We start from the raw sequence: 26,597 nt of genomic DNA on the forward strand, positions 1-26,597 counted from the left end.
TTATATCTTAACTATAGGCTGCACTCAGTGAAGCGTCTCTCTATTGTCGACATTTAATGTTTCATGAGTTTCCCCGTAGGACTATATGCTGATAATTCTTCTATATGCTAGTGCTAAACACCATCCATTCCTTTGAGACAGTAATTAATGTAGATAGTTCATTATAGTCTATGCTTTACATAGTCTCATTCAGCTTTTCACTTCCTTATTCCTTTTTGGTTCTGAAGTTTTTGTATATGTTTTTGTAAGTCGTGCACAATCTTTTCCACACTTTTGTGAATAGATCTATCTACACTAAGTCAAGATTTCTGTCGTCTCTTAAAGTGAAGAGAGAACACTTGAACTGTACAGATAACAATTTCACAAAAGTATATTCATTTCAGAGACTAAAACACTCTCTGCTCCATAAAATGGGTTGTACAAACCAAAATAAACACCACAAAGCATATCATTTTTATGATCATTTATTTTTTCAAATAAATAATTGTACCAGCAAGGCAAATAAATGATATATTCAGAATGTCTGAGAATTCCAATTGTTCACAGTTAATAAAATGATTGTTTTGACGTTACAATGCACCATCATGAAATACATGTATATTACAAATCTTAAAATCCTCACTGCATAGACGTACTTGATAAAATGTTCCCAAATTCCCTAAATTAGCATTCCTGTACAAAGTACCAACACTTGAGACTCTTTGAGATAACATCAGTTTTTCCCATGAGACAGTAATTACATAGTCACTTCATCAATAGATGGAATTCCATGACATCTCACTAATCAGAATGGTGCTGTTCCAAATGAAATCATTCAGATTAATGAAGCATTGGTACAGAGAAAAGTAACTTGTATATGAATAATGATTCTAACCCAGGTTGTCTGGAAAGTACATTTTCAGATTAACAAGTTACAGATTAACGAGGTTTAACTTTACTGTCATGAATATGACCTACAAATGTAAATTATAAAATTCCAGTTTAAGTTTCCCTGTCTAAAGTGACATAAATATATTAACAGCAGCACAATCACAGAATGAAATAAATAACTTGATGTACTGGACAGACAAGAGAATGTTGACATACAAGATAGGAATGTTAGGACAGAAACATGCAGGAAACTCCTGCTCTGGGAATGTTTGGATTTGATATGTATCCGAATTTGATTAGCTTTAAAACACAAATACAAAGATATCAGTATTTGTTAGCAGACTAGTACCCTGAATCTTAGAACATGGTTAATATATTAACCCACTTCAGCAGATTGTGTTGTCGACATTGGAAGCACCATATATGTCTATGTGTACAATTTCATGCTTTTGACAAAGTTTTCAACATTGGACTGGACAGAAATTATATTTAAAAAAAAGGTTATTATGACACTGAAATTTGCATTTGAATAAACTGTGCATTAAAAATAGTAAATGACACAAAGATGAAATACTATTTGTCAATTTGAGATAATGGTATCTTTTAAATCTGATGATTTTCAAAATAACTAAAATCAATAAATATGATGACCTATATCTAAAAGATTTGATTATCAGCCTTAACAGTTCACACCACACACATACAATAATGACTGGACACATTATATACAACTTGCACAGTTTACACACATATTCACACCTTAACACATTGTCTAGGACTCTCCTGTAGTCTCTCCCTCTCCCTGGGTGTCCCCTTCTCCCTGGGTCTCGGTCTCTCCCTGGGTCTCCGTCTCTCCCTGGGTCTCTGTGTCCCCTGCGGTCTCGGTCTCTCCCTGCCCTGTTGTCTCCTCGCCTTTGGTCTCCTCGCCTGTCTTCTCCTCCTCTTCTTGCATCTCCTCTGTTTGTCCCTATACATCACAAAAAGAAAACATTAAAGGATATATACATTTCACATTATCATTCCTATATTACCCTACATGGACACTGGGTCAAGCCAGCAATTGGAGTCACTTACACAGTTTTCCACAACCACTATGTCTACCAACATCAGGTTCCATCAGCACTTGGTCCCACTAACAACCAACCTTAGTTTACACTAGAATACATTAACGCTAGGACAAATTAACACTAAAGTACTGCCGGAAATAGAAAAAAACTGTTTTTAGGCTGTTACTCTGTATCCCTAAAATTTACACAATTGCAAATAGCATATGTCGAAATAACCCACTTCGGTCTAACTGGGCGTTCAGTGGGATGCGTAATAGGATATCCGGAAAAGCATGTTTACTCGTCAAAACGTGCAAAACTTAAAAAAACACGAATAGGTGCTGAAAACAAAAGATCAGACTATAGATGGCAATTAGGTCGCTCAGCCAGGTATGACGACGGACCGTCGATTCACCTGGCATGAAATGCACGTGCTGCCTACAGGCACAAGGGGTCATCTCAAATATATTTTTCATGTGTGTTGACTATGTCTCATCTATTGATTAACATCTTATGTGTCTTTCTTTCATATAGTTACATATAGTTTATGTTGAGATATGTAAAAGAGTATGATACCCGAAAACCATAGAAACGCATCGTAGTATATAGGTGACAGATCGACAGGACTTATATCTCTATGGCCAAGCCCGACCCCAGGTTTTGCTTTTGAGACGGCCCCTCCTATCTGTTTCTTTTTATAGTGACAGTGAGACTGCATGGAGGCTACATCCTTAATAGTTTCGGCATAAAAGTTATTATTTTTTACGTCAGCTATCGTTTATAATGAATCTACGTCTAATTTCAAATTAGGCATTTAAAAAGGGTCCTTTGTAATACAATATCGTGGCACACTAATTTGCATAAAGCCATGGTCTGTTCCAAATAAGTCTTTTTGGACTTAGAAAAAACCTGCATTGCTCATTTCTGCACTAATTTCCCCTCAGTAAAGTCCTTTTTCTCCATTTCCTATCTCTCTACCACCGAGACTGTAGTTAGGCCGAACATAGTTTAACAGATATTTCACACTTTCACATATCAACTACATAAATTGTAGAGATACATGAGAAAATACAGGGTTTTTTTATTTCCGACAGTACTATAGAACACATTAACACTAGAACACACTAACACTAGAACACACTAACACTAGAACACACTAACACTAGGACACATTAACACTAGAACACATTAACACTAGAACACACTAACACTAGAACACACTAACACTAGAACACATTAACACTAGGATACATTAACACTAGAACACACTAACACTAGAACACACTAACACTAGAACACATTAACACTAGGACACACTAACACTAGAACACACTAACACGACCACATTAACACTAGAACACATTAACACTAGAACACATTAACACTAGAACACACTAACACTAGAACACACTAACACTAGGACACACTAACACTAGAACACATTAACACTAGGACACATTAACACTAGGACACATTAACACTAGAACACACTAACACTAGAACACATTAACACTAGAACACATTAACACTAGGACACACTAACACTAGAACACACTAACACGACCACACTAACACACTAACACTAGAACACATTAACACTAGAACACATTAACACTAGAACACACTAACACTAGAACACATTAACACTAGAACACATTAACACTAGGACACACTAACACTAGAACACACTAACACTAGAACACATTAACACTAGAACACATCAACACTAGAACACATTAACACTAGGACACATTAACACTAGGACACACTAACACTAGGACACACTAACACTATACTATGCTGTAAATGTCTAAACCTATTTCTGACCAATCTCACCTCGTCCTGTTTGGCCTCGGGTTCTTCTGCAACAGGAGCTGCTGGTGTTTCCGTGACAACAGGCTCCTCCTTCTCCACCAGTGTGGGGAGCTTAGAGTCTGATGCTGCCTCCTTTGCCCGTTCTTCCTCCTCCGCCTGAATAGAAATATCACAGATATTCCACGTTACTAGAAAGCAAGCCATTTCCATCCGTCTTCCATTCGTGCACACGGAGCAATAAAATTTTTTTACCATCTTCATTTCCACAGTGCAATATATGTAGAATACATTCACAATATACATATGCTCAATATACTTTCACAAATCACCATCATACAATGAATAGATATCTTTGAATATGTTTGCATACTTTATCTCTGTGTATTCAATAGCGTAATATTTTTAGTAATAATGATTGAATACACTTACAATATGTTTTCTGACTTAATATTCTCAGTAAATAGATTGTGGAAGGATGATCAGAAGGTAAAGAACTAGCTGTTACTGCATGTAGAGTAAGCATTATATTTTGTAATTTCAAAATATTTTGATATCTCCCCTACTATGGAGCAATAAATGCTCTGATGACACCTACAGTCTGTCTACTATACATACATAGCCCAGTATACTACAGTCTACATTACACTGGATAGAGTTCACTGGCACAGAGCCGCTGACAGTTGCCATAGGGAACGTGTGTTGCCAGCAACCTTTGTTTCACATTAAGAGAATGTGCATCCAGTTCGCACAAATGCAGAGAATGGATGCAGAAACTGTTTTACTGCATCCAGAGGGACACACAATACTATTCACTGTACCCACAACACATCTATGACTTTGCTAAGTGTTGGGTTGTTTCTTTCAGAGCTGTTACATGTATCATTTCATCCATCAGTCAACATGATCAATGTTAGTTCTAAAGAAAGTATCGAAATGTACAGTTCTATACAACATTACTTCACAGGACCTCATGTTGCCTGCAAGGACTCTTGAAACTAACAATTAGGGGCCCGCAGGACCCCCATGTTTAAAGTCGAGGTAAAACCCGGATACATGAATAAAACAGTGATAGAAACTGTCATGGTTCCTCAGTCTTTGTCAAACAGTCAGTAATAATCCAGCATGCTCAAGGATTTGTTCTCTGAAAGGCATTTTACAAGTTGTAAAGATGAAGGAAAACCAAGTTCTATGGATAGTCAACTTCTTTATTGCAATGAGTGTGTCGTTTCGGTGTAGGTACTAACACCGCTATTAAGCAAGCAGATAACAGAAACCTCACACTCATTGCAATAAAGAAGTTGACTATCCTGAGAACTTGGTTTCCATTTATACTCAAGGATGTCTTTGTAAGTTACAAAAAGTCCTGGCTGTCTGAGCAAGTTAAAGTACTGTCGGAAATGCTAGAAAAATGCTTTTTAGCCTTAAGATCTTTATAAAGGTGATAAATGTACTATGTTGTCAATATATCAACTCGCCTATTGTCTACCTAATTTTTATTTCAATCGATTTAACATTCCCATGCATTTAAAGGGCAGTTTACAGGAGAGAATTTGGTACCAAAACAGCAACTTAATATTTTTTCAGAGTTCAACAACAGAAATCTGAAATAGTCTTTACATTTATGCTAATAATACAGGTGGTGTAAAAATATGAATTAACGTTTATCCTAAACAAATAAATGTTGAATGTTTGTGTTACTTTACTAAAGTATCGTTTTTCTTTATTGAAGAAATATTAAGATAAATGTTAAGTCTTGATAAATAAGTTTCCCGTCATGCATGCACATCTTTATCACAGCGTCCACTATGGCCAACGATTTGCAGTCGATTGTTGCAAAGGTTTATAGGTTTTTCTGCTTAAAAGACAGAGGTAAACCTTTCATTAGTTTAGAAAGGGTTTATTACAGAACTTCGTAGAGCTGTTGGCATGTCTTACCAACAAGTTTACAATATTGTAAACAAATCAGACAAGACAGGGACCGTCTCAAATGCAAAACCGGGACGTAAAACCATCCTTGACAACTTTGACAAGGGAGTGCTTAGGACAGGCGGTCTACAAACTTTATGAGAAGAAAAATATATATATTCTAAAGAAGCTACACCAGTGACTTAGTTAAATCTTTGGCCAATGTTCACAACTAGATTAAACTGACGAATTACATCCATATTTTTTCAATGAAATATACTGTTGACATGCAAAACATTTATTAAAAGCGTTGCACATTTCTACAAGCAGTCGATAAGATAACACAAGTGATAGGGTTCTTTCCAATGTACAGTAATTCAGTATGTTTATTTCAAAAACACACACATACACAAATGATCCCATACATAACTGATAATGTATACTATAAGTACACATATTCAACATTTTGCAGAAAACATCTATTGAGATGACCCTAAGCCCGTACCCCTTATTTTCTAAGTTCTTGGTATGCATCAAGGCATGTCTGTATTCCCTCGGTCTACAAGTCAGTACAATTCCAGTATGCTCTGAATTTTAAATATAAGGCTGTCTGCAGCAAGTACAGTACAATTCCAGTATGCTCAAGGCTGTCTGAGCAAGTCAGTACAATTCCAGTATGCTCAAGGCTGTCTGAGCAAGTCAGTACAATTCCAGTATGCTCAAGGCTGTCTGATCAAGTCAGTACAATTCCAGTATGCTCAAGGCTGTCTGATCAAGTCAGTACAATTCCAGTATGCTCAAGGCTGTCTGAGCAAGTCAGTACAATTCCAGTATGCTCAAGGCTGTCTCTGTATACTCAAGGCTGTCTGATCAACAATTCCAGTATGCTCAAGGCTGTCTGATCAAGTCAGTACAATTCCAGTATGCTCAAGGCTGTCTGATCAAGTCAGTACAATCAAACAGTATATTCAAGGCTGTCTGAGCAAGTCAGTACAATTCCAGTATGCTCAAGGCTGTCTGAGCAAGTCAGTACAAGTTAGTACAAGTCATCACTCCAGTATGCTCAAGGCTGTCTGATCAAGTCAGTACAATTCAAGTATGCTCAAGGCTGTCTGATCAAGTCAGTACAATTCCAGTATGCTCAAGGCTGTCTGAGCAAGTCAGTACAATTCAAGTATGCTCAAGGATGTCTGAGCAAGCAGTAGAGCAAGTCAGTACAATTCCAGTATGCTCAAGGCTGTCTGAGCAAGTCAGTACAATTACAGTATCCTTAAGGCTGTCTGACAAGTCAGTACAATTCCAGTATACTCAAGGCTGTCTGATCAAGTTAGTACAATTCAAGTATACTCAAGGTATACTGTCATGGTAAGTTGGTAACATTCCACTGGACCAGACAAGTCGATAATCAGCACTGATCCACTTGTTCCAGATAGACTGTTTCTATCTGCACATTGTCTCACCTTCCTCTTGGCTGCTTCCTCCTGGCTGAGCTTCTTGGCCTCCTCCTTCATCACTTCCTGTCTCTTCAGCTCTACTTCATGCACCTCCTTCTCTTTATCCAACTCATCAGCATCTTCCCCTTCCTGTCAACACCCATTTCAACATGTTCAATACACACTTCATTGCAGAACACACATTTCATATTGTTACACACATGCTTTATTACACAACACAACATATTCAACACACACTTGATTAAACAACACAGATTTCAACATGTTCTACACATGCTTTATTGTTGTACACACATTTCAACACACACTTCACTACACAACATTTGCTCATAACAAAGATATATTTTAAATACATTCATGTATATCTTCATGACAACAGTATCATCTCACTGAGATTCTCAGTACCAAATTGTCATCAGTCCATGGGAAGAAAAACCATCTTGTGACCAGTGCTAGCAATCAAGGGGCAGGTAATTTGGTTTGTCTGTCCTCTGTGGACCCCCTAAGATTTTCTCTGCTACTATTTTGGGACTGTACAGTTTGAACACAGTTAAGAAATAAAACGGCTTTACAAGACACACCATGGACACGACTAAGTTATGGTGTTAACCTCTTTAAACTGACCTTGGAACAACATTCAACACAAGGTTTTCAAATGTTAAATATAAGCACAGTGTTCGCGAATAGTGTCTGATCCTCTGACAAATCCGGCAGATTCGCCAACGGTCCGATAGAAGTCTACAACCCACCAGCCCCAGTGTCCAACTGTATATTTCACAATGACTTTGACTGAAGTTGTTATATATGTGACATTTGACACTTGTTTGCTGTTCACTTTATCTTAATTTTTCTTATGTTTGTTAATAATTTCAAAGCTAATTATAAGAAATGTTAAATCTGAAATGTGTGTTTAATTTTATTCCATGGGTCCTGTGTATTTTCAAAGGGTCAGACAGACATCTTAAACTTACAGGACCCAATGTCCTGTTACTTTGAAACACCATTCGTGAACACTGTAAGCATACATGGATGGATTGGTTAAGAAAAAATTAATTGTTCTAGAAAATACACATAAAATAATATTGCCTCAGGTTTAACTTTTCCATTTATTATTATTTTTCTTCTATCATAATCTGTGACTCATCAGGGTGTCGTTGTACACAACCTTAGTGCTAAGACTACCTTAAGTCTATGTTAAGGTATGGGAGTTACGGTCAACTTTGCGCTAATTTTTTAAGGTTGTTTTGTACAATGGCACCCAGAACATCAGAGAGTCATTTAGTACCCACCTAATACAAAACGGTCACCTTAGCGTTAATTTTTTTAGGTTGTTTTGTACAATGGCACCCAGAACAACAGAAAGTCATTTAGTACCCACCTAATACAAAACGGTCACCTTAGCGCTAATTTTTTAAGGTTGTTTTGTACAATGGCACCCAGAACATCAGAAAGTCATTTAGTACCCACCTAACACAAAACGGTCACCTAAGCTAATTTTTTAAGGTTGTTTTGTACAATGGCACCCTGAACATCAGAAAGTCATTTAGTACCCACCTAACACAAAACGGTCACCTAAGCGCTAATTTTTTAAGGTTGTTTTGTACAATGGCACCCTGAACATCAGAAAGTCATTTAGTACCCACCTTATACAAAACCCTCTTGATAAGTAAAATGATTTCAGATACCGACCCAAATATCTTCCCATTTATGTCTTGGGACTTTCAGAATTTGGCACCAAAAATGACATACCTGGATGTTTTGACTCGGCATAATGTAACTTAAATCATAAAGGAAACACAAACCTGAAACTTGATAATTATTGTCATTCCACATTCCTCATCCCACCCACTCAGCCCTGTGAGGCACTCACCTTCTTGTGAAGTTTCTCGTTTTCTATCTGTTTATACAGCCAATGTGCGATGTATTCTATGGGATCAGCAGGTCGCTTCTCCGCTACCTCGGTGAGACAAGTCACCAAACAGTCCCCGACATGCTTCTTCAGGTAGGCTGCTTCCATTGCCATGGTAACGACTTTTGTGATTATCCTATTGAATCATAAACTTCACATGAAGAATAAACAACAATCAAACTGACCACATTTTACTCTGAATCATGTTATTTTTCCTTCCACTCAGCCTGTAGTGAAATGCTTTACTTCTAAATAATGCATTTCTAGATTTTTCCCAGGTTCTGAATCTCCCATTGCACAGGGGGTCCAATCCAATCCAATGTAGCTATTCGTTTTTGTCAGTATTATATATTTGCAGAGACATGTCAAACATTCTAAGTCTAAACAGTACATATAACTGTTTGTCTGTATGATGCATAGGGGATGTACTACAAGCTGTAAACACAAGTATTAGAATACACATTAGGCTGAAATGTTTAGGTAGAAGGAGAGAGGTAATATATCACTTGTCCTCTCTTTAACAATTTCAAGGATATTCTTTAAATTTAGCAGTGCACCCATCAAATACCACCAGATAGCTATTTGTGTTATATGCTTCTAACATTTTAGTATGAGGCAGCGGTACTATTTTTAAAATAGACTATTTAGAGTCGGTGATGAAACTGAAATATTGTTGAAACAGAAAACATTACTTCGTTTGGATTTAACATTCTAAACAATTCTTTCAAATCGTAAATTACAAATCAACAAAGAAATATTACTCTAATATCCAGGTTGCATAATGTTACATCCATCGGTGGAATGCTTCAACAAACACACTGTGTTTCATTTGACAAAACAAATTTACTAAGTAGCTCTACTCCAGTATTTGTTTCAAGTCGTTGTGTAGAGACTATCTAGAGTGCAAGCACACGCGCTTTTTATTTTAGCGATTCGGCTAAACGTCCAACAGTACAAACTAAAAACCTACTTGTTTAACAAGGCATTCCAACCAAACATATTACGAGCCCCATTTAACTGCTTATCTTGTGAAAGCGTGTAACGATTCACAATATGCTTCTATGTTCGTGATACTCCAAGACGTTTCATTATTTACCAACAGTAACGTGCATTACCGATACGTCCAGAACGTCTAGTTTTCTGTCTAATCCGTCCTCGCAGCATTAGATATGTAGTCTACATTTCAAAATACATCATACTTACGTATTTTGTCCCAGAAATGATTCAATATGTGTTAACAAAGAGATGTTAAAATCTAAAATGCCACATTATTTTCTCCCAGCCTCGTTATCGAAACCGCTAATCGCTTCCTTAGCTACGGTCACGTGACGTCGTTGCTATCTGGCTGGGGGTCTGTCCACGCTTCAATGTGTCGCGCTGTAATATAGAAGGGGAGCCTCTCTCTTCAAAGGTTCCACATTCATATTCAAAATGAACGCGCGACAACCTGGTGTTCCGTCGGGAAACAACAACAATGAGTTTGAACCACCCACTCTTAACCCAAGAATGCTTTTTACAGGTAAGTTAAGGGGTTTTTTTTCATCATAAAAATAAAAACAAAATATAATTTTGTACATTGTTTTCTACATATTTAGAAATTTAGAATATTAAGAAATATTTAGTTAGTCTGTATCGGTTGGGATAATGTCACTCACCCAAACTGGTAAATGTGTATAATATATATGTTTAGGAATAATAAGTTTACAAACAAAATTTTAAGTAAATGTTTACAAGAAAACGCGGTTAATGAAAAGAGAAAACAACCCAATTGTACGGATGTCCACATCAGATAAATAATAAACTTGACAGACATAAGAACCAAGTTAAATGTTTTAAGTTAAATGTTCATGTAAACAGTTTCTATTTCCAATGCCAAGTTAATTTTTATATATTATATGTTATGCAAAATTTCAACAAATATTGTTTCCAAGCCGATTAAAAGAATGTGTAAAAGATATAAGCATGCATAACTGATAACGCGTTGAAGCAGACAGCAATATAACGGATTTCACATACACATTCCAAAGACTCTTAGACACAAGCTCATGTCTTATCGATCGCATGACATTTTTTACGACATCTTGCATTAACCTCGTAACCGACTTGTGATAAAATGAGCCTATGATATGTAATCTTCCCGCAACGCGACTCGGGGTATATTTTGCTTTTCAAAACCCTGTCAAACGAAACTGATAGTCAATAAGACGTCAGCGCAAGTTGTGAGTGGACATCTGTCAAATTTGAGGACATTTCTGAGATCGACTTTCGTAATCCTTATCTGTTTGCTGAAGTCCCTCAACGAGCAATAGCAAACCAAAATCAAGAATAGTTCTCAAATAGCGGTACTCATATTTCTTTACACTTTTCAAGCAAAAGACAGCATTTCTATTATTGTTGTTGTTGTAGTTGTTCGTGGTGCTGGTGACGTTGGTATGATCATTATTGTTTGATATTATTATATTGCATAACTTCCATTATGTATTTCTTTCACCGGCTGCAGTAGAACTTTCTCCCACCTATATCGAGGCTGCGTTGCTTACCACCCAATCTGTTACAACAGGCTCGACCGAGCCGAGGTTTAATGTGTGAATGGTTGAAGTTATAGGGCAGATTATCTCAAGATAAAACTGAGGCTTAATGAATAGCTCTCTATAAAACCCGCCATGATTTATGAACGCTTAATTTCCCCTTCAGTGTAAAGAACAAGCCACTACACTAAAACGATTACATACTGGAGACCTTTCTCTGAATACAGATTATGAACGCCTAGGCGACATACCTGTCTTATTGTGAAGGGGTTCTTTTCTAGACAGGTTTCGTGTTTGGTCGACATTGCATACTTAACATGTTTGTAGTGGGTCTTTTTTCATCAAAGCAATAATCTTAAATCAATTAAAAGTGATTGCGATCGTTTTTAAAGTATACTTTTTTAACAGAACTGACGAATATCATGTCATATTACGAAAGAGAGAGGGGAGGGGACTGGGGGAGTGAGAGAGTAGATTTGAACACTTGTCGTTTTGATCTAAATGCCTTTTTGTAAAACTAGTTCTATTAGCGAGTACAGTGTTTGTTCTCTAATTAGCATACGCAGCGAGAATTTTATACGAGAGTGTATTAATTATTCATTGATAACTATACCAACGCGCGAACATATGCAATATGGACAGCAAATACATGCATCGATACCGCTGAATTATTTCCTGATCATTGACATACAGACCTATCAAACATTCTACACCATGGATTCAATAACAGTCAAAATCAATAAATCCTGCCTGAGACAAGTATGTACTATATTCGTTAAGCACTGGGACAACAAAAGGGATCTCGAAAGTGAATATGTACCTCCTAATAAAATTCGTGTTCTGATATGCACTGGTCACAGACACCGCTTTTAAAAATTAGATGTATACTTATGAGGTTTTGCAGTTTAAGACATACATCAGGGTCTTATTTCGGCGTTCATGACCAGGACTCGTGTGGAGGGTTTGGGGAAGGTTACTGGGGTTGTGTTCCGTGTCAGATGTAAGAGAGCTGAGCATGCAAGGGCAGGTATGCATGTCCATTGTAAAGGCGCATAGGTTTAAAGTTGACAGGGAAATATAAAGGCACTTTCATAAACATAGTGTGAGTTGCTGTTCCACTCCCTCATATGCCGGTAGTTCTACAGGTGACGTGAGGTGAAATTGGGTTTAACGTCGTGCTTGAGAATATTTCGCTCATATGACGACGTGCATGCGTGTATGTGTATGTGTATGTGTGGCTGCTTGTACTAGCCCAGACTTAAGCTGGTTTTATAGTGCTAGCCCACTAAGATACCATGCCGCAGTGAAGCATGAATACCCCACTCAGACACATTATACTGACTCCGAGCCGACCAGTCCTTGTTGTACCCATTAATGCCGAGCGCCATGCAGGCAGGGACCAACAAGTACCATATTTTAACGTCTTATCCGCGACCTTCCGCTCTCCGGGCGGACGTTCTAACCACTACGCCACGGAGGCGTCCGGTAGTTCTACAGTCGAGTGTTACCTGACTGACTGACTGAGTTTGGTTTTTACGCCGCTTTTAGCAATATTCCAGCAACATCACGGCGGGGGACACCAGAAATGGGCTTCACACATTGTGCCCATGTGGGGATTCGAACCCGGGTCTTCGGCGTGACGAGCCAACGCTTTAACCATTAGGCTACCCCACCGCCCCAGTGTTACCTGAGGACATATGGCAGGGAAGGGACGAAATGTGAACCTTTCTATTTAAAACTCCGATGTTCGGTTTGCATTGGCTGTGATCAAATAGATTAATCCTCAAAGTAGAGGGATTATTAATGTTTTATACTTTGATTAGATTAATTCGGACACTTTAACACAAGTGCGTTTATCGAAGAGACAGCAAACGATATCGCCAAAGAAATTCAGGAACTAGAATTTCCGACCCCTTGATCAATGTCTTTTTTGGTTTAAATTAAGCTCGATAGAGATATCATGATATAGAAAAGGACATAGTAGGAATTAACGAATAATACAGCACCAAATGTACCTGACCCAATCAAAACGTCTGATCTTGACATTAGGTCCAGTGAATAGTTTGTGTGAAGCCCATTTCTGGTGTCCCCGTCGTGATATTGCTGGAATATTGCTACAAGCGGCGTAAAACTAAACTCACTCACTCAGTGATTAGTTTGACACTTTTTTTTTGTAAATTTGTACACCCGCACATTAAGATTCATTTACATTTGCTTAATTTTCAACAGCTGTCAATATGAAAACAGTGAATATCCACAAAGCATATGTTGGTTGTTTACATCGCCTTCTTAGGCCCCCTAACATAAGCCATTACCAGCCTGTGTCTGTGGGCCGTTTCTGTAACACGTGTGTGTAAGTACATTGAATCCCAACGGGACTCCTACAGTTACGTGCATTCATCCAGCACACTGCTGATACACGGTATTGTTTTCCCTTATTGTACTTGGTCATCGATTTCCGCCCACAAAACAAATCAACAGAATTACAACCCTGATCTCTGAATAAGACATGAGTAATGGATGCTACAATGGCTCTAATGACTTACACATCGCTTGCTGAAGAGATGCTTGACTGGTCTCTGTCAACTCCTTACCGTAAGGAAACAGTTCCCAGAACAAACAAACAGGAAGCGTGTCAGGACCTATCATCTATATACTGCGAAACCCCCTTAATCCGGACGATGCTATAGTTAAATTGTCCAGATTAGCAAGTGTTCTTATTAACGAATCATGAGCATTGTGTATTGTTACGTATATGTATGTGTTCACTGATATAATCCGCCAGAGCGGCATCCGGATATGTTCGTTATATAGTCAATGCTAGTCATAGCTATAGCCGTGGCAGGATCCGCTGATCTCGGGATTTAAAACTAGAACCGCCCCAGTTATATAACCGTTGGTACGTTAGCACAATATTCTGATGCTTCAAGTAGGTTGTACGCCTCTGAGGCCTTTCCACATCCTATGCACTCACTCACTCTAGAACCGTAATACATCTACTTTGAATGGATGATAGAAGCGTGATTGCTGTCACCAAGATCCCTGTCATGCATTTCCTTGTCCTCAACAAAATATAGCTGTATATGGGTTAGGAATATAAAGTAATATTATCCTATACCAAATATATCAAAAAGATATGTTTAAGCTTTGAAGGAGAAACCTTTAACTTCACATATTCTTTTTGATTACACAACAGTCTCGTTTCCTCTTGACTGGGTTCCGTCCTATTGCGCAACTTAGTACAACGACCAGTCCTGAATTTTGAGACCAATTCATTTATCTGGATACATAAATATTAATTAGTATTATTTGATACATCTAAGCACTTGTATATTGAAACACTACGCTCCTTATAATCCTTGCAAACATGTCGTGCAGCGTGCTCTGTCGTACAGCGAGCACTGACAAACAGAAACCTGGAAATCGTGGAAAATCTCAAAACGAGGCTCTGCCGCTAGAAACGTTTGGCGGTCTGGTACGGACTTGATATTATGTCAATCACATTGTGCGTTACAGAACTACACTGAATAAGCGCAAGAGAAACATAACAGGTGTAACCAGTGAGCCAGATGCATTGTGACTCATTTTAAGACCTCATCAAACAGGGGCAGTCTGTGACGTCTTAGGTAATAAGGTCATGCTGCCTACACCTCGCCATAAAATATAGAAATACGATGTTATTAAAGTTTAAAATTAAAATTCAGTTGTAAATACCATTTTCTTATGAAACAAAGAATTGGAATTCGGTGTAACCATAGTTGTGTGTGATGTCTATTTTCGCTTTCACACAAGAGAATTCGGACAGGCTGAAAAGTAGGTCATTGTCTGCATAGGTTATGCATTAAGGAGACTCATGTTTCGGTTTGGTATAGATATTTTTACTGTATGTGTACCGCTATTACCTTCTAGCCAACGATAAAGTTTACATCGAAATGTTCATGTCGGTATAGGCGCATTTCTGGTATATGTGGTATTGGACATTTATAAGTAAGCTTCCACAATTGGTACTCCAGCCAAGTATATTTCATAACATCTCACTAGATGAGGATCAGGTGGTCTAAATGTGGGACAGGACTTAAAGTGAGTCATCGTTACCTGGGTGCTGATCGGCGTTAACATTAAATTATTTACCCATCGCCATGATACTGGGCTATTGCTGACTCACACGACAGGGGATCGGACTCCTCCGCCATATGTCCCTATTTCATATTGCCTTCGTCATCCGCGACCCCACCTGCTGGAGAACAGGTTGATAACGTCCTAGCAAATGCATTACGTTGTGTGTTAGACAGAACAAACACCACGAGGAGAAGACACCGCCGTGTGCATGTGGGCGATTACACCGTCGGGAGTGGTGATTGATTTGTCAATATATCTGTTATATCAAGAGCAACTAAAGAGATCGCCCAGGTGCACATGTGATGTAGGGCTGCGTGACAAATACATTAGTGTGAATCGTGATATCGATTATATGTGTGTAGATGTGTTCGATCAGTATATTCATAAGGTAGTTGTGTTCTTTAGAAGCCGTACACATTATGTTTACATGCTGCAGATGAAAAATAGGATTAATCCCAAACGAGTAAATATGGCAAAACCAAATCTGTCACGTCTTATTTACCTGGGCCCAGTAAACTCCCTCATATTTGTTACATCAGCTACCATTATAACTATTCTTAATATACCACTGAAACTACCCTTACTACCATTATAACTATTCTTAATACCAGTGTAACTATCCATACTACCATTATAACTATTCTTAATATACCACTGAAACTACCTTTACTACCAGTGTAACTATTCATACTACCATTATAACTATTCTTAATACCACTGAAACTACCCTTACTCTACCATTGTAACTACCCATACTACCGTAAAAACTCTTCATACTGCCACTGTGATTACCCGTACTACCATAATAACTATCTATGCTACAATTATAACTATCCACGCTACCATAACTATCCTTACTACCAGTGTAACTATTCATACTACAGTTATATCTCTTCATACTGCCACTATAGCTATCCATACTACCATTATAACTATCTAATATACCAATTGAAACCATCCACACTACCATAACTATTGTAACCAGTGTAACTATTCATACTACAGTTATAACTCTTCATACTGCCACTATAGCTATCCATACTACCATTATAACTATCAATGCTACAATTATAACTATCCACGCTACCATAACTATCCTTACTACCAGTGTAACTATTCATACTACAGTTATAACTCTTCATACTGCCACTATAGCTATCCATACTACCATTATAACTATCAATGCTACAATTATAACTATCCACGCTACCATAACTATCCTTACTACCAGTGTAACTATTCATACTACAGTTATAACTCTTCATACTGCCACTATAGCTATCCATACTACCATTATAACTATCTATGCTACAATTATAACTATCCACGCTACCATAACTATATCCTTACTACCAGTGTAACTATTCATACGTGGTGGTTATAACTCTTCAGGTAATCGGTGAACAGGGTCGAGCTCGGAGAGCTGGATCCATACTACCATTATGACTATCTGAAGTTTGCTACACTTGAGTCCTGCCCCACAACGAAGCACATGTGACACATCCACCTTAGGCAAGTGACGCTCACCCAGCAGGAAAATGGGTACCCGGTGGAAAAGTCATATGACTATAACCTTCTAGCGCCTAACAGGAAGCTATTCATCCGTGCTACTTGATTATAGCGCTATGAGCATACCTAGTGTGGAGTTTGGCGCTATATAAATGGACACATTATTATAATCTATGCTACAATTATAACTATCCACGCTACCATAACTATCCTTACTACCAGTGTAACTACCCATACTACAGTTATAACTCTTCATACTGCCACTATAGCTATCCATACTACCATTATAACTATCTATGCTACAATTATAATAATTATAGCTATCATACTACCATTGTAATAATCCTTACTATACTGTTATAACTCTTCATACTACCAGTGTAACTAACTATCCACACTAACGTTATAACATTTCATAACATCCATACCGCCATTATACATATCCATAATACCATTATTATTAGGTATACTGCCGTTATAACCCGTCACACTACCTTTGTAACGACCCATACTACCATTATAACTTTCCATTCTACCATTAAAACTATCCTGTGTCTTAAAGAAATCGTCTCCAATTAACATTATTTAACCTTTAAAGTCGTCATCAGCTGCCAAGTTGATATGTCAGGTCAGATATACTGAGGGAAAGCAAAAAAATAAGGGATGACATGAAAGCACAAGTGTTCATTTCTTTTGTTCCAAGGTTTCGTCACAAGCTTTGTATCGGATAGCTTGTCGAAAAAACCTGGACAAAATAAAGGAACACTTGTGCTTTCATGTGATCCCTTATTTTTCCCCTCAGTATATATACATGTATTTCTAAGCTGAAACCCACTGATGATAATAATGGCAAGTTAACCTCACACAGCCCATGTATATTTTCGCCTGAGCCTGATGGAAGGATTACTTGGTAATACCAATACCATACATGCCACATCAACCACGGGAAGCAAATGACAATGTCGTATTTTTGTAATACTTACAAAACATTTAATCTCAAATATCGACATTCATCTTGTCTCAAACTGTACACTGTATTTTTTATTAGCACTCAATGCCTTGCTGGACGAATACCATTAACTGCTCCACGCACCTGGCAAGTGAATGTAATACAAAGGGTGTACCGCTTGATCGAGCTACCGATGCATTGCAAATGTCAATGGTTCGATGTGGCAATACATTGATGTTCAAGAGTGAAAGTATTAATAGTTGACATCGATGCAGCTCTAGACTATCGATTGCTTGTGATGTAATTCTTTCTCACCGTTTACATAATTCCAAAACACAAAGCGCTTGACACGTGGGCATCCTTTTAGAAAATAGGCACCACTCCCGCTCCCCTAAGACCCCTCAAACAATCTATGCTATATGTCTATAGACTCGGCAAGTATAAGCTTCAGTCATCGTACTGAATAATGCGAGTACGAGGTTGACAGAGCTTGACACGTGGGCATCCTTTTAGCAAATAGGCACCACTCCCACCCCTAAGACCCCTCAAACAATCTATGCTATATATCTATAGAGATCGGCAAGTATGAGCTTCAGTCATCGTACTGAATAATGCGAGTAATTAAATCTAGGTTGTAGAACGGTACAGATGGTTATGAGGCATGTTGTACAAAATGACAAACTGTATCGAAGCAGTGGTGTACATGGTATCATCCCTGATTCCCCGTGAACCAGTCATATAATGTTCATTACTACTATTTTTCCGAAAACCGAGCGTTTTTAAAACATGATAATAATAGGAATACTGTACTATACTACAGATAAGCCTGATAGCCATCACCTTAAGCTTGCCATTTGTGTTAGTCTGTCTCATAGTTCCTGAACCAGCTTATTTTCCCTACTGCCTTGACCTCCCTGCACTGCTGAAGCTCTAAATGAAGCAAGTCCAGACTTCCTCAGATTCACGTTCTCAACCTCTCATTTCACTCTGTCGGGGCGGTGGGGTAGCCTAGTGGTTAAAGCGTTCGTTCGTCACGCCGAAGACCCGGGTTCGATTCCACACATGGGTACAATGTGTGAAGCCCATTTCTGGTGTCCCCCGCCGTGATATTGCTGGAATATTGCTAAAAAGCGGCGGAAAACCATACTCACTCACTCACTCTCATCTCACTAGGTCTCCTTGTCGATTTAAATGGGATTATTTGTAACCACATTTTATATATATTCAGGACTAAACATTGGTCTACACTTGTGGGGACACCTGCTTCTGAATGCGTTCCGTGTCTTTACACAAATTAATCGTTTGTTGATTAAATCTAACCATACCTAAGGATTATCGATGATGAAGTCGTTCGTGAATTCATCACATTCGGGTATGTTATTGTGAACAACACACAATACCTCCTTCACTATTGTTCCCAGGGCCCGACTACAACAGGGACCACCGTGTCACCGTACAGCCGGAAAACAGGATGGTGGGGATCGGCACCATGTCTCAGGAGGGGACCAGCGAGGTGGACTACCTGTGGAGGGCTGCACCCAACACCCCCTTCCCCCGACCCAAGACCTGTAGAGTAGGGGAGATAGGCTGGGGGATAGAGCAGTTCACCGATTGGTCCATGCCAGTCACGGGGAGACAAGTCATGGTGAGTTGTTGCATCGGTGGGAGGTTTGAAATGGAACATCTGTAAGTTAGATTTGGGGTTAAGAGCACATAATATACATTTAGTAATAATGACTGAACAGCCGCTTTGACACAAAGACGTGGATTATTGTGACAGGTGACTGATTCTAACTTATAGGAGTCAGTATATTATGATTTGGGATTTGGTTATTTATATAACCTTTACAGTGTGAAGCAGACATAGCGATAATTGCGGCAATGATGAAACAGTCATGGAATTAGTTTTACAAATTCCTTTTCATACGTGTGCATATGAATATGAAAACGCTGGCCACAATCCAAGATGGCCACCAAATTTCACGATGGCTGCCATTTGAACGGATAGATATTAATTTGTGTTATATTCTGCAGCTGGTGCCGTCAAAACTACGGAGAATACACACTATAAGGTCTGCATAAGATTTCTTTTTGTTTATTCCTCAGATGGGAGAATTCAGACAGGAACTCGAAAACAGACATGCGCACAAGTACCAGAACCCGTGGTAAGTTTCGACGGGATTCATAGCCTGTTTTACGGAAAAATACAGCCTAGTTCCTACTAAATTGTGGGTGTTGGTTGGTACATAGGCGGTGATATACAATACACGACACTTACGTTTTACCGCTAACTACAGACTGTATATATATTGTAAAGACAATATAGAGACAGCGTTATCTAGTCCAGTTGAGGACAGTGAAGTGTTCGCGGCTAAGGTTGAGTAGGGAGGGGCACTTGTATTCGATCTCAATAGAGACACACGAGGTAGACAGTCGGGTAACATATGTCGTCTGAAGAAATCAATAAATATTAAGTACAATAGAAGTGTCGAGAAGAAGAAAAATGTAGTATATTATTCAACGATACACATATATCCTCCAAACCAACACCATCCATCCACATACTTGTTAACAACATTACTGACAATCTCTTATCGTTAAATGTATAGAGCGTAAGTGAGTGGGTGAATGAGAGACAGGTATCTGGAAACACAATCGCAGCGAATCGGATTCGAATCCAGTCTGGTAGGTTTCTGGCGTGCCCAAGGGACGCAACTCAGCTCTGCCATCCTTAAATACATGTAAACCAGGCACTCTACCAACTCACCCACTTGAATGTTCTTCATCTACAAACCACAATTCTATGATTCGAATTAATCTGGAAGTTAAGGGTTACCCCATTCACTCTATAGGTCAGTTTCAGACATGCCATTTCTTCAGCATTTAAACCTGGACATTGTCTAAAGATCGCGGGGCACAATCCCCCTTTAAACCCGGGCATTGTCTTAAGATCGTGGGGCACAATCCCCTTTCAACCTGGACGTTGTCTAAAGATCGTGGGGCACAATCCCCCTTTAAACCTGGACATCGTCTTAACATCGTTGGGCACAATCCCCCTTTAAACCTGTACATTGTCTTAAGATCGTTGGGCACAATCCCCCTTTAAACCTGGACATTGTCTAAAGATCGTAGGGCACAACCTCCTTTAAAGACTGTTTGTGGATTCCAAGTCTGAAGTTAAAAAGTTAACCGGGAATCAGTCCGTAAAAGAACAAGGAGTGAAACCAACAATCAACAAACAAATGTATTGTAATTAATAAATGTATTCTAAAATTCAGTTCATTAATCAATACAAAGTACCAGTAAGGCAGTACAAGTTCAGAGGTAATATAGTACAAGAGCATTGGTTATACCAATGAATACAACAGTAATCCAACTTACAACTAGGTCTGGACAGGGTATGATCATCACACACAATGCTGCTATTTAGGGTCCCGATCCACAAAGCGTTCGTAGCCTTACGACATTCGTAAGCCTATGATAAACTATAGAGTTACGACATGTCGTAACATTACGAACGCTTTGTGGATCGGCTCCCTGGGCCTAGATTTTCGAAGCTCTCTTAGCGCTAAGATAGTCGTAAGTTAATGTTAATGTATAGCACTTACGACTTTCTTAGCGCTAAGAGAGCTTCGAAAATCTAGGCCCTGGTGTGTAATGTGAGATGAGGACAATAGTCCTACGACATTCGTAAGCCTAAACTATAGTGTTACGACATCTCGTAACGTTACGAACGCTTTGTGGATCGGCTCCCTGGTGTGTAATGTGAGATGAGGACAATAGTCAGCTTTACTTATATACGCAATAATTAGATGCTATAAAAATCTATACTAAGGCTGTAATACTCTGTGGGTCAGAACACGGTAGAAGCCTCGAGAACTCAAGTCTAAATATAGCACACCACTTGTCCCCGTTGCAATCTATAATTACAATGTATATCCCCTGAAACAGTGTTGCACAAGGTATAACACTGCCTCATAACAAGACCTATTTATAATGCAACAGTCATCCCCATTGACCCATCTTCTTCCACGTGTACTGTCTACCCCCAGGTACCCGGGTCCTAATGACGAGGTGGACCCGAACTCGGACGAGGCAAGGGTGATGAACGTGCACCGAAAGCGCCCAGCCACGACAGGGCACAAAACAGCAGGTACAGGTTCACGTCAATGGCGTCACAGAGGACGCACACCGGCAGCCACGCCATTGTACACAGTCAACACATTCACTACGTCATCAGGTAACAGTGTGACGTCATCAGGCGCCACTGTGACGTCAAAGTAGTGTAGTTGCAAAGTAGCTGAAGCTTATGCTCTGTGGCTTGCACTAGAAACCATTTGCTTTTATTAATCAAGTTGCTAGTTTCTTTTTACTAATGCATTACTTTCAGCTTGCTTTACATTCAAAGGAACTTCTTTGAAGCTTCTATTCACTGTTATGACTAGGTTGCTGCTCGGGCTTTGCTTTGAATATAGTTTCTAAACCGTCATTCCAGTCTACATTTCAACCTTTTCTGCCATTAGCGATATTAGTTTAACAGCACTATCAATGGCTGCGGCACTTTTATCATAACGCTTTTAAGTGAATGAATGATTATTTTTGGAATGATACCAATATGTACTAGAGGCAATAATTATGCTCCACACTTACGAAAAATGTTTTAAAAGGATGTTTATAGGCACATCCACGACTGTCTTCCATTGTGGCAACGTAATGTTCTTGTCACACATCGCTCACCATTACTTTCTCGATACGCAGCATAAAACGACCAGATCAAATGGGATGATTTTACTTTTGACAAAACATTATGATCTTGTGAGAATCATCCTGAAATGCTTCTCCACTTGCAGACAACGCCCCTGCAGCAGATGTCCCCCAGGAGAGTCAACCAGTTGAAGCATATTAGGAACAAAGGTAGGTAGACAAGCACCCACAGAGAACGGGTCTATGTGTGGAGTCACATATTTGTAGTTCATGGATATCAAAGACATCATCGGGAACGGGACATATATATGTTCCACTTATATTACATATATGTAACTGATTACTTATCGCTAGCATGGTGTTTGTTGTTAACGCAACCATCGGCTTTGACATGTAACACCTGGGTGCCGTTGTACAAAGCGATCTTTGCGCTAAGGTGACCGACCGTAACTCCCATACCTTAACATAGACTTAAGGGAACCTTAGCGCTAAGGTTGTTTTGTACAACGGCACCCTGGTGTTATTTTTAGTGATCATTTGTCTGTTTGTTGTTTAACGCCGCACTCAACAATATTCCAGCGGTCTGTAAATAATCGAGTCTGGACCAGACATTCTAGTGATAAACATCATAAGTATCGATCTGTGCAGCTGGGATACGATGATCTCGTTAGTCGCCTCTTACGACAAGCATGGGTTACCGAAGAGCAATTCTAACCCGTGATTCAATAGCATGAGTTGACCCCACTTTAACCAGTCCTCCAGGAATGTGACGGCAGATGGCACCACCATTTTGGCTTTCCCTTCGTCTGGTAGAGTCCATGTGGGGATAACCCGGATTGGAACATAGTGATCACTTTAACCAATACAAACACGTTGGGAATTTAGAGAAGTGAAATTCCGATTCTGCAATCTGTAAACAAGAACTGAGGCGGCCTTTCGGGCACAGGGCCTAGATTTTCGAAGCTCTCTCAGCGCTAAGATAGTCGTAAGTTAATGTTAATGAATGGCACTTAGACTATCTTAGCGCTAAGAGAGCTTCGAAAATCTAGTCCCAGGACACTGCGTCATTTTCCCCGGAATGTAATGTAGTATGTAAATGTCATGTGAAAGAAAATATTCCAACCTCTAATGTTGATGACTAGTCCCAGATAATGTTACCATTGGCATTTCGATTCTGACTTGTGACTTTAGTGCCACATTCAGAGAATGGATACACTCTGAACGTGCTGATATTTGATTACTCACCTGTTGATATATTTATTGCTGTTTTATTTTCTACGTTCAAGCAGCACTGACCTTATATATCGCCCACGTTTTTGTGTTTGTGCGAGTGAGTATATATTTACGCCGCACTCTGCAATATTCCAGCTATATGGCGCCGGTCTGTAAATAATAGAGTCTGCACCAGACAATCCAGTGATCAACAGCATAAGCATTGATCTACGCAAATTGGGATACGATTACATGTGTCAACCAAGTCAGCGAGTCTGACCACCTGATCCTGTTAGTCGCCTCTTACAAGCATGGGTTACTGAAGATCAATTCTAACCCGGATCTTTGCGGGTCTGTTCGTGGTTGTCATGGGTACATGGAGATTCCAGGATTGAATAGGTTACAAGTAACCAATGCCTGTAGTGAAAGGCGACGTTACGGACGGGGTGGTGCTGGTCCTATTTCACAAAAAGATCGTATCTCGTCAGTCGTAACTTGTCGATCAATACACAAACTTACGACAGTCGGAGGCTACGATCTCGTTTTGAAATGGGATCCGGTGACGTATTTGGTTGCTTGTCATCGTACCGTCAACTATCGTTGCAGATTGGAACTCGTTATTGGTCATATAAGCACATGTAGAGATTTCTTGACTTACATGTGCGTAATATTACGCTATTTGTGAAAAACAACTTGGCCTGTCATTGCATGTGTTTGTGACGGATGCAAGATACAAGAACCTTTTCGCACACACTTGGTATCATTACTGTTTAATGGTGATTATTATAATGAACAAACTTGATGATAAAGTCGTAACGTAACTCTGATGTTAGCAGAGATAGCTTATCAACATAGAAGGGGTTTGTTGCTAATTACTATCATTTTCATCATCGCTATTGTTGTAATAGGTCATCATTTTTCTTTCCAGTATCAAGTCATCTTTACCAGAGCTCTGCCAGGGAAGGTGCAATAAACAACGAAAATGGAATAGCTGAAGCTCCCACCAAGATGTACATCTCACAGGGCTTCCTGGTTGGACAAAGTTTCATATTTTTGTAAATGACTGTAGAATACTGTCATGGTAATTTTAATAGTGTCGTTTAATCTGTAACCTTATCATTACAATTAATGTTTACTTTTTGTTATTTTTTTATTTGTACCAACCTGAAATATTGGTGGAAATTTAATAAATGGTTCATGAATATGGAATCATTTATAATGTATTCACAGAAATATGCAAATGTAATACTGGAAAGGTGAAAATTGTTCCCTCACAAAAAAAGAGTATTTCAGCAAAGTCGTTCATGATAATTACTTTTAATTACTGTTGATTCAGATTTGAGGATCTCTTGTCAAGGTTATTCCTGTATTTATTGTCTATATTGTACTTATGTTTTCATGTCTTTACTGACCAGTATTATTTTCAACAATCTCAACATGACATACTCAGTTCCCTATTTTGTCTGTGATGTGTGATTCTAATTTATTTATTGAACTTCCAGTTACAGCAGTTTTTGTCAATAAATGTTTAGTATCTGTGAAATCTGCAGTATGTCTTCTGAATACATAATTCTCTGGGGTCTCTGTACTTGCAAATGTCAGCCACTAGTCATGTCAGAAACAGAGTGGAAACAATGAGTTCAGGTACAACTAAAGCAATATATTCAAAACAACTGAAAAAGAGCAGAACAAATCTGTACTGTTGGCTGTACTTTTCCTTCCTTCCCTTACCCTGTGATATGTGTGCATGGTTTTGTAAGGCTGCATGGAACAAATTGTTCATGTACTCATGGCAACGAATAAGGGAACACATGACAGTACAAGTGTTCCTTTATTCTTTTCTAGGTTTCTTCACACGGTATGTATTGCACTGTGGGTGAAATTCTGGGAATAAATAAAGGAACACTTGTACTTTCATGTGTTCCCTTATTTGTTTCCATGAGTATATCTATGGTCCTGAGCGAGGATGGTTTCACGCCGCTTTCAGCAATATTCCAGCTTTTAGCAATATTCCAGCAATATCAAGGTGGGTGAAACCAGAAAAGGGCTTCACTTATTGTACCCATGTGGGGAATCGAACCCGGGTGTTTGCATGACAGGCAACCACTAGGCTACTCCACCACCCCTACGGTTCTGAAAGGATCACTGAATGAGTGAGTGATTTGGGTCTAATGCTGCCTTTAAATGCCTGTCCAGTTTGTAGAATGTTTGTCGAAGATGCAGTCAGACATTTACCACTGGGCTGTTGCACAAACTGATCTTGACTATGACTACAGCAACAAGCCTATGTCAGAGCATAAGCTTCGACCACCTTAGTGCCAAGACTGCCTCCAGGAACAAAACCCAGGACAACTGCAAAAACATAATCAAGGGATTATGGGATTCCAATCTACATCCAAGGGATGCAACCTTTCCCCTAGACTAACGCTTAGTTTCTGAATATATATTATTTTGACAAAAACAAATAATTCATTTCTAATTGAAAAGGAGTCCCGTGAGAACTGAGATTCAGAACCTGAACCTGAGGAAATCTAGACTTCATTTGGGGCTTTAGCATTGCAGAAAGTGAGTGAGTGA

The 26,597-nt window shown here is 39.0% G+C and overlaps 2 protein-coding genes across 2 annotated transcripts; one reads left to right on the plus strand and one right to left on the minus strand.

Annotated features, from left to right (window-relative positions):
* Positions 1 to 448: 448 nt before the first annotated feature.
* On the minus strand, positions 449 to 10,315 carry LOC124285483 (DPY30 domain-containing protein 1-like). Its single transcript, XM_046721727.1, has 5 exons — positions 10,203 to 10,315; positions 8,961 to 9,135; positions 7,097 to 7,219; positions 3,753 to 3,887; positions 449 to 1,837 (listed from the first exon to the last, which is right to left on the minus strand). Exons 2-5 carry the CDS (start codon positions 9,111 to 9,113, stop codon positions 1,643 to 1,645), a joined length of 606 nt encoding a protein of 201 aa, XP_046577683.1. The 5' UTR covers positions 9,114 to 9,135; positions 10,203 to 10,315; the 3' UTR covers positions 449 to 1,642.
* A 20-nt stretch (positions 10,316 to 10,335) lies between these two features.
* Positions 10,336 to 25,292, plus strand: LOC124285482 (uncharacterized protein C4orf45 homolog). The gene is made up of 6 exons (XM_046721726.1): positions 10,336 to 10,518; positions 19,526 to 19,749; positions 20,211 to 20,269; positions 22,157 to 22,344; positions 22,955 to 23,016; positions 24,948 to 25,292. The coding sequence occupies exons 1-5, from the start codon at positions 10,431 to 10,433 to the stop codon at positions 23,008 to 23,010; spliced, it is 615 nt and encodes a 204-aa protein (XP_046577682.1). The 5' UTR covers positions 10,336 to 10,430; the 3' UTR covers positions 23,011 to 23,016; positions 24,948 to 25,292.
* Positions 25,293 to 26,597: the final 1,305 nt, after the last annotated feature.

Source organism: Haliotis rubra, unplaced genomic scaffold (genome assembly GCF_003918875.1).
Source record: "Haliotis rubra isolate DU_JTF1 unplaced genomic scaffold, ASM391887v1 Scf360, whole genome shotgun sequence".
Lineage (NCBI taxonomy): Eukaryota > Metazoa > Mollusca > Gastropoda > Lepetellida > Haliotidae > Haliotis > Haliotis rubra.

Bases quoted from the DNA above. Each gene is read 5' to 3' on its own strand.
- LOC124285483 (XM_046721727.1), bottom strand. From the start codon at position 9,113: ATGGCAATGGAAGCAGCCTACCTGAAGAAGCATGTCGGGGACTGTTTG. The intron at 7,220-8,960 runs GTGAGTGCCTCA...GGGTGTTGACAG, and splicing joins ACGAGAAACTTCACAAGAAG to GAAGGGGAAGATGCTGATGA. The intron at 3,888-7,096 runs GTGAGACAATGT...ATTTCTATTCAG, and splicing joins AGGAAGCAGCCAAGAGGAAG to GCGGAGGAGGAAGAACGGGC.
- LOC124285482 (XM_046721726.1), top strand. From the start codon at position 10,431: ATGAACGCGCGACAACCTGGTGTTCCGTCGGGAAACAACAACAATGAG. The intron at 20,270-22,156 runs GTAAGTTTCGAC...GTCTACCCCCAG, and splicing joins CACAAGTACCAGAACCCGTG to GTACCCGGGTCCTAATGACG. The intron at 22,345-22,954 runs GTAACAGTGTGA...CTCCACTTGCAG, and splicing joins CACATTCACTACGTCATCAG to ACAACGCCCCTGCAGCAGAT.